Below are 9,303 nucleotides of genomic sequence, written 5' to 3'. Positions count from 1 at the left end.
TAAAGTAATTATAGTAAATAATAGTGTAGTTCGTTTAGTGTCTTAAATCGTGTGTGCAGTGATTTTTAGCGTTAACGATATTTTTAAAGTAAAATTCTTTATAAATCAATGCAAAGTTTTTAAGTGATTAAATGATAAGATTTTTTCAAAACTTAATAATTATATCTAAATCTAGCTTCATTAAATACGTATCCATAACATCCCCTGTGTTAAATATTTTAAAAATGGCTGGGGTTGCCTCTAAAATAAAATCTGAGTTTCCTAATACCAAACCAGCAAAGAGAATCAAAGTTTCAGATGACTTGATTGTAAATAAAAGAACTGTTGGTACTATGTGTGGTGCATGGAGGCCAGAGGAAGAAGATGGGGGCTTCATTCTGGTATTTAAAACCAGGGAGCCCTGCCTGAGCCCAGACCCGGAGAAGGAGAGCGACCGTCCTGAGAATGCTGCGGATTTCTGGGTGGCATCTCCTTCAGACATCGATGATATACAGGTTAGTTGTCATATATTTCCATCAATATATTAATCGTTACAATTTATATCAATTGCTAGAAAATCCAAATAGAAAATGTTAGACAGGTTTAATTTGTAAACATACTCGTAGCGACATCTGCAATTTATACAGGGAAATACTTCAAACGCGTGAAAATTGTTAAGGAAGTAGCTCTACTTGAACTACATAGATGGCGTTGTATTAATTATTTATTAGTACGTAGTTCTTCTTTACGCTAACAGATGGCAGTTACATTTGTTTAATAAGTACAAAATTTGGATTAGCTACATTGCTTCGAAGTTCTACTTTTACTGTATAGATGGCGCTGTATGTATTGCATTTGAAATAGTAATTCATTACGTTAATGATAGATGACGGCTATTTTTAAATATATTATTTATATTTTTGAACACAATTAAATTATATTATGAGAACATTGTATGAATAACTTTTTTTATATTCATATCTGTAACAAGTTTATGCTTGTTACAGATATGTAAATAAATGTAAGTTTATTTATATAAATACAAAAATGCGTACATAACGAATCCGTCACTCCCAACTAAAAGCCCGCTGTGAAGACGCTGTGAAATCCATTGTATACTGCACTCTGACAATGGGCGTCCAGCTGGGTAGGTAGAAAGAAATTGGCTCTGGTTTGCCGGAATTGTAAATAGTTGTCGTAATTTAAGTTTGTAGGTATGACGGGACCCAGTTAGTTGTGCGATGAATAATTGTATATTTTCAATAACGCATCTTGAATATCGGCGGGGATAGTGCAATTACTATAGTCGTCACCAAATAGAGGCCAAATTTGTTACTTGTCATGCGTCACGAATAGGGATGTGGACTGATCATTATCGGTAATCACATTATACGACTTTCATGAGAAATCTATTCAAAATTTCAAGAGTTTGTGATTGTTTAGATTATTTTTCGGTTCATTGTTGTTCAGGGGGCCTAAAAGGCCAAATCGTGCTATTCTGTTAAAAGCAATTCATTTACAGAATTCCTTGCAATTCTGTAGCAATTCCTTTTATTTTTGTAAAATTGTCCCACATTCCAATGAATTTATCCAATTCTTTTAATTTTGATTTTACAATTTTCATAAATGGTTTATTACAAGAATTTAGTGAAAATAAGTATGTTCATCAATAAAACAATTACATAAAAAGATTAAATTGCCAAGAAACCAAGGATTTCATAAATTTTCAATTATTCAGCTGGCAATCGGTTAGAAGTTGTCAATGTCAACAACAAATAATCTCAAATATTGTTCATTATTTTTTCTAGTATGCTTTTTTAATATTTTTTCCGAGAAATCAAAGTGACTCAGTGAAACTTGGCGATTAATTGCTTACAACACTATTATTTAAAAAATTGAGCTTGCTTGAGAACGTAACTGTTTTCAGGACGTTTCGGAGTAACTCAAAATTGCATTTAATTTTGGAATTCGTGCGAAAACAGTACTTCAAATATGTTTTGTCATATTATATAATCTTTTCATAAAATTTATGTATTTTTTTAAACTCAATTATGATATAATTATCGAGTTCTTAGGTTTTCGCAATTGTTGCACATGACCGTACCACCTCAGTCAACCGTGACCATGGGACCTGTAAAAGGCGTGAAACGTCGGTTTGTTTGAAAAAACAAATATACGCGATTTAAATCCGGAAAAATAGTTCCATTTCCTATATGCTATAATTGTTTGTTTGTTATTATTTCGTTGATCGCATTCAAAGTTACATACTATCGACTTCTTTAGCTATGAAATTTGGCCTCTTATTTGGTGACAACTATAATAGCATTGGATAATTCCGTGTATCTGACATATGTAGCCAATTTCAGTTTTGTATTCTTGTGCACGTAGTTATATGATAGGGATCCACCTTCTTAACGCCAGAGACGATTGACCAAGAGAAAGCCAAAATCGGCTTATAAAAATACCGCGGATCTGTTGTGACGTGCACAGATGGGTAGTGGATTAAAACTCAGTCTGCCAAAGCGCCCGGTTTGAACCCGTTTCTGTCCAAAATTGTGGGCAAGTTAGCATGATTTACTGGAATCTATTGTAAAAATCAGAAACACCACTCTTGTACTAGTCGTTTAATAGTATTTTCAGACCCTAAATCTACAAGAGAACTGAACATCTTACCAATATCACACAGTTTTTATTAACTACACCTACACTACTACCCCACTACTGAACAGAAAAATGACTAATCAAATCCTATACTCAACACTTACTTAAAAAGTACCGGTACGTTATGATGGCCCTCATGAAGTTTGTCCGCTCATCAAGTTTCGTATTAATTCATAACTACGATGAAGGAGCTAATTGATGTACATTGTTGTCAATAGTGAGGTGCAGTAAAATTTATGGATGTATCATTTTACGACACAACTCGGCATTTGTTTATCGAAATTCGAAATTTTTGATAATGAAATCTTGTACTATCGTCACTTATAGGATCGCTGTCCAGCACAACTTCTGTCTCCGGCAAACTCGCGGTATATCTCAGCGCAAAACAAAGCAGTTTCGAATTGACGATATATTATTAAGTAAATATTTTTATTTTCGTTTTATTAAAACTTGTTAATCAGCTACTGCAAGGGCATTACTAGTAATAAATCTGAAAACTTATAGATGCGACTCGCATTTGATTATATTTTTTTTCGATAATGAATTGACATTTGACCTCACTATTTTAATCTGCCAAACTACCATCATAGCGTGCCGGTACTGTAGACTAAACATGTGTACTTTAAAACCATAGTTAAATTAACTTATAGTAATAAACATAATAATATACCTACTTAACGAGATGTATAATTGTAATTAATGAGCAATAATAAACAGGCTGTATAATTAGGTTCCTAAACGTTAACATTTCACATCACACGACTATTAAGTCCTATCTATACTCATGACTTCTTCAAATCAACAACTGTAGTCATTATCTGCACAATTATTGTTAATAAACATATTAAATAATTAACGAACGATAATAAATACATTGTATGATTAAAATTATAAAATGTTAACGGGCAATATAAATTAATGCTTACTGTGCAAATATGGAAGTCGTATCCTTTGAAATAACCAAATAATAACAATAACGTTAAAACCCTCCCCTGTAAAATTTGGTTTCATATAGATAAGCGCCTTTTACCAATGCTACATACTCGGCCTTTCACTATACCCGACAATATGACTTTTTGAACCATGGATTGTAATTTAGCCAAGCATACATTTGTTATAACCCACGGAAGTTTACTTAGCTGAATACACTCGATATGTAATGGAAGATATAAAAACAAATAATCTATTTTCACTTGGTATAAAACATTTGATATATTTTCTAAGGATATAATCACTCACTGTATATAATCAACAAAAGGTATAACAACAAAAGACATAATTTCAATGTGTATAATAAACCATCAGTATAATAAACATTAGATATAATGATTAGGTGACATAATGAACAAATAGTATAAGTACTACCAGTATAATGTATTAAATAATATAACATAATATTTAGTTTTACGAATATTTGAAGCGCTCTACATTATGTTGATAAGAATTTTTTTATTCCATTAAATGCACAATAGCAAAATATAATTGTTTTTGTATAGCTGTAAGTGCTTTTTGTGTTATAAAATATATTTATTAAAACTTTAAGCAGAATATTTAATTGCATATACTAACCTAACCTAAACCCACTAGGAGGTCAAACCTACTAGCAAATGTAAACAAATTTGATTCTGGCAGCTTTGTCATGTACTACCAAACCTAAATCCACAGGAGGAGGTCGAAGCAACTAGCAAATGCAAACAAATTCCGTTTATTCACCGTTGCACCTAAACACCACTGGAATTATATTAATTTTTTTTCACACATACACATTCAACATTATACTCACTGAATATTATATCTGAAGTGTTTATATAAAATGAACATTATGCCATCGGTATATTACACTGAAAGTTGTTATATCAATCGTCTATTGTACCCAGTGACCTTTATATCATGCAAGAATATGTCAAATGTCTGTATACCATAAATTAATTATATCTGTTGTGCGTTATATCGACTTAAAATATGTCATTTGTTGTTATATATTACGAATCGCACCCAACTCACGGGAGCAATTGTTAGACAATAATATTTTGTTACGTACTAAGTCAGACAACTGTGGTAGTGTAGTTTCTTTTCGAAATTGAGATTTGGTGATTATTTTCTTTTTTATGGTACACATGACACGCCTGTCTACAACAGTTGCAGTGCCACTCAGAGCTGTATACTGCATACTTACATAGCAGGCCTTGACCGGGAAGAAGCCGCACGGTCCATAAATTACAAACTTTCCGTGTTCGCTTTTTGAAAGTAATGTAAGCATTTTCGAGCATGTTTGTGAAAATTATTTTTTTGTCCACCTCTGAAGGTGGCAAATCAGGGGATGAACCCGATTTATTGGATTTCATCGGCTTTCCGTTTTGAGGTCGGTTTTTTTTTAAATAAAATAGTTGCATAAACTGTTCCCGTATTTCGCTTCGTTACTTCTTCCCGCATAAATGCAATTTCAAAGGCAAATACTGTGCTGTTAAATTTTTGCATCAATGGTTTTATTCACTGAGTTCAACTGGGCAGATTTTGTATAAGGAAATGGTTACGCGATTGTCTTCTTGACTATCAAGGCCTTACTACCACGGACCTTTCGCAGCGCACTTGACATTCATCCGTCACTTCCGCCACTCATATCAGTTTTCTCATGCACACTCACCCTTATGACTTAGATTGACGGGGGTACGGTGCTCCTTGGATAAACTTAATTCTTAGGATATTCTTATATTATTTAGTAGCAGTAGAGCTTCTTGTGAAGGGCTCGTCCAGGGAAGATCTATGTCTGCCGCCAAGCAGTAAAGTGAGCATTACTGCGTTCCGGTTTGGAAGAGAATGGTGTTAATGAAATTATAGGCACATGGGACTTATCAATCTTGACATCATAAAAAATAACGTTTTTTGAAACACACGTATCCTATGTCTGTGGTTGCTTCTCTAGCAAACTTCTAAACTGCCTCTGTGGCCGAACGGTTACCATGCCGGATTGCCACGCAGAGGTCCCAGGTCCGTTTCTTGGGCCGGGAGAAATATTTGTATGGCCTAAATTTACTTCTCTTGTGGGTTTGGGTGTAACTTTGTGGTTGTATGTGTGTGCGTTATTATTATTATTCTTACAGTAATAGGACCTTATTTTGACTCTGTATGTTTAAAAAGGGTTAAACAGACAAATTAAGAGAGTCATCGCACTAATTAACGTGGGATAAGTTTGAGATTCCGGTCAGAATGTTTTTTTCATTAAATTAATTAATTGATATGTATTTTGACGACCTCGGTATCCTAACGGTTTACATTGCGGACCCTGGACGCGGGGGTCCCGGGTTAGATTCCTAGTAGGACCAATTTGGGAAATTAACTTTTCTAAATTAGTTCTGGTATGGGTGATCTGGGAAGTGCCCCAAAGTGAATTCGTCCGTTTCCCTGGTACTGACGTGTGGTTGTCTGGCACATCTTAGTTTACAATAGAATTGGCGGTCACTAAACAGTGACATGTTTGTTTACATTTCCTGTATAATGAATTGAAACGAACCATGGATACGATGCGGTAGCGGCAGGAAATGCGCGACCTGTTTTTTAGCTCGTATCTAGTTTGTACATTACACGATTGACATAAAGTTTAGTGTAATTGATAATTTTTAGGTGACAATTAAACGTTAGGTACCAATATCACGAAAGTTACCATAATGCAAATACGTTTGTTATAACAAGGAGGGTAGCAATGTACCGTGACGAGGCGTAAAAATTCTACTTCGTAAAGCCGACGCTTTAACTTCTTGCAGAAACAAAAAACACTTACTTTAACAAAAACTTCTTTTCCCGTTAAAATGGCGCGACTTGGCGTCATTTAAACACAACACTTATTAGCACACAAAATACTAGTACACTTCATTTCACTAGTTAACTTATTCTACTTACACATAAAATAACTATAGTTTTTAAAGTACCTAATTTACTACACTGCCTATAACTTCCGTGAATGCTAAGTGTTGTTATTTTAATTACCACTCCAGTCGATGTTCTTTACATTGCCATGTAATATATATCGTTAGTGTTGGTGTTCTAGCCCTCGTAGGATCGTTAACGTTCGGTGGACTGTATTTGTTCAGGTTCTTGATCTGGATCGATGGGGTTCTTGCTCTTCTCGGGATCAGGATCGTAAATGACACACTTGTTCAACTGCTTACCGACTACTACATTTATTGCTCAAAATGTTCCTACTTATGTACTAAATCAAGTCTGTCATCTAGTAGAGATGTCGGCGAGCAGGCGGTCGGCGCGTTGCGCGGGATGCGGGGTGCGGGGGGGCGGGAGGCGGCGACTCCGTACGACGCTGTGTACGGGGTGCGGGGAACGGTAACGCGCTCTCGGTCGGGGCGCGGGGCGCGGAGTGTTTTCGTGCGTGTTTCGGTGTCCGTAACAGTTAGGATTTACAAAATACAAATTAACCATTTGTATTAATTTGTTATTATAATAATTTTGTTATAATAAATATTTTAAGAAAGTTTTACATCTGGCGACGATTCTGTCATTAAAGCAAATCGGTCCTTAAAAATTAACTGTAGTTGGTTGGAATAAGGTTAAAATTTACGTGAACTCTATTCGACTGTAACCCGATTCATTTCGGCTTGTCGACCGCCTTTTCTTCAATGTATGCGGATTTGCGAATGTGTGTGGGTATTTTGATGGGATCTCCTATACGCATAGGAGATTTCATAAATGAAATAGAAACCGCAGCCGTAGACGGGCCGGCTGGACTGGCGCTGCACGCTGTGATTGGTAAAAATCCATTGGGAGAGGTTTATTAACGCGTTTATTATTGAATATAAGTTTTTTAAGTGGTGGGGTATGCGCGCTGTCTAGTATGATCTTTTGGTAATACGTTAAAAATTTTAGGCAAGCCAATGGGAATCGAGTTATATGGACGCCTCGCCACTGCAATGTACCTCGATTATCCACTAGATGCGCCTTTTTTGCCAATCTGTGCAGTTGATTTCCGGCTCTCCATTCCATAGAACACGGAACTATAACTAGGAAACCGTTATCAAACGTCTCCAACTACACTTCAAATTTGCTCACGCAATCAGCCCGCCCCAGTATATATCTTTTTAATAAGGAGCAAAATTTATAAAGAAGGTTCAGCGCTTAATTGCCCTCATTTGTTGGGCAGGGGTCGCCCCATTTAACAGTTAGCTCCGTCCTCGTTAATATCCTTGGAAAGTCGATGGGTGCTCTGAATTCTGTTGGTTTTGCATAAATCGTTTTTGGCTTACCCTATCATTGGATGGAGTGGTTAGGAATCCTCAAGAGTATCTAGATAAGCAGATTCATTAACCGAGAAAATTTTTAATTTTTGAAATTTACTTTTGTAATTTTCAGGTTATTTTTTACTTTCAGTTCTCATAATTTGCGGCATCGAAATGAGATTCAGACTTCGCTATACAAACTCTTTTCATTATTTTCAAGTGAATGTGCCACATGTTGCAAAACTTTGCCGACTTTAAGAACACGTAATAAAAGTTTACAAATATTAAAACAAGTTCTGAAGTCGCTTTAATATTGCGGTAAACTGTTTTCGACAAATCTGGGAATTCATAAGTATGTCTGGAAATTTGTTTGTCTTTTTTGAAGAATGTATGAGTCTCCTGCGTGTGTACTTTCTTTAAAGTTACTAATATTTCACACCTATATCATTCCATGTAGTAATGCTCAATGCAAGACCAAGGCAAGACCGACCCCAGTCTTGCTCACGATCTATTGTTAGTACACCTGGTCTTGGTCTCGGTCTTGCTGAGGGAGTATCTGAAGTCTTGCAATTACTTATTGCTACTTATGAAACTATCATACTCTATTAATTTTACAAAAAGGTACAATGAAAGTTGGTTCAGATTTTACTAGTAAGTACGGACGCATATCAAGCTACACATTGATAGATCTTGTTTCATTGCTCTGGAGGCGATATTCGAATAAAAGTGTATATTAGTTTTATGGACTCTTGACAGTACATTTTGAGTCAACAAGATAAAACCTGTATCAACGTGCTGTTCAGGGATCAGGACCTGACTGATAAGGTCCCTGTGCAGGTTTGCTTACACGGGTTATAGTGCCCTTCCCATATAATCAAAGGCACTATAAACAAATCTTAAGTAGTAAGATATGGGACTGTACATTTTGGGTTTACATTAATTGTATTGAAGGCCAATTAAACGACGAAAAATTAACTTTGCAACATTTTTACATTCATATTGGTTGGTTATAATTTTAGGCATATACGCTGAACTCGCGCATTAGATTAATAAATAATATTATATGTAATAATATTATAATTAACGTATGTTATGGGTTTAAGGTACGACGCTCTCGTGGGAGCGCTGCATCCCACAGTGCAGCAGTGCGGTCAAAACCCCGAAACGTGATCAAAAGTCGAAAAACGAAAAATGAGACATTTCGAGGCAAGTGTTACATACTCATAATCTCGATCAATTTTGCTGTAAATTGGTAATAAATACTATCGATTTTGTTTATAAAATAAGAGAAGAAAATTTTGCAAATTTGGGAAACCGGACAAAAAAAATGTAGTTTTCAGAAGTTGCGGGTATTTTTACTAAAATAATTCAAGATATAAATTTTATACAACTATGCAATATTAATCACTGGTTTTTTGTGAATCTATTATATACCTTC

The 9,303-nt window shown here is 35.3% G+C and overlaps 1 protein-coding gene across 2 annotated transcripts in view; it reads left to right on the top strand.

Annotated features, from left to right (window-relative positions):
• The first annotated feature begins 204 nt into the window (after positions 1-204).
• LOC113236873 overlaps positions 205-9,303 on the top strand; it is an 83,945-nt gene continuing 74,846 nt past the window's right edge. For both annotated transcript variants that reach the window (XM_026473094.1, XM_026473087.1), the window contains exon 1: positions 205-494. In XM_026473094.1, coding sequence (XP_026328879.1) covers positions 225-494 — 270 coding nt within the window. In that variant the 5' untranslated portion in view covers positions 205-224. The remainder of the gene's footprint in view (positions 495-9,303) is intronic.

The sequence above is a fragment of the Hyposmocoma kahamanoa genome, unplaced genomic scaffold (assembly GCF_003589595.1).
Source record: "Hyposmocoma kahamanoa isolate Upper Pololo Valley unplaced genomic scaffold, ASM358959v1 102, whole genome shotgun sequence".
Lineage (NCBI taxonomy): Eukaryota > Metazoa > Arthropoda > Insecta > Lepidoptera > Cosmopterigidae > Hyposmocoma > Hyposmocoma kahamanoa.
The sequence above is the reverse complement of the archived record's forward strand: the minus strand, read 5'-3'. Positions and strand labels throughout refer to the sequence as shown.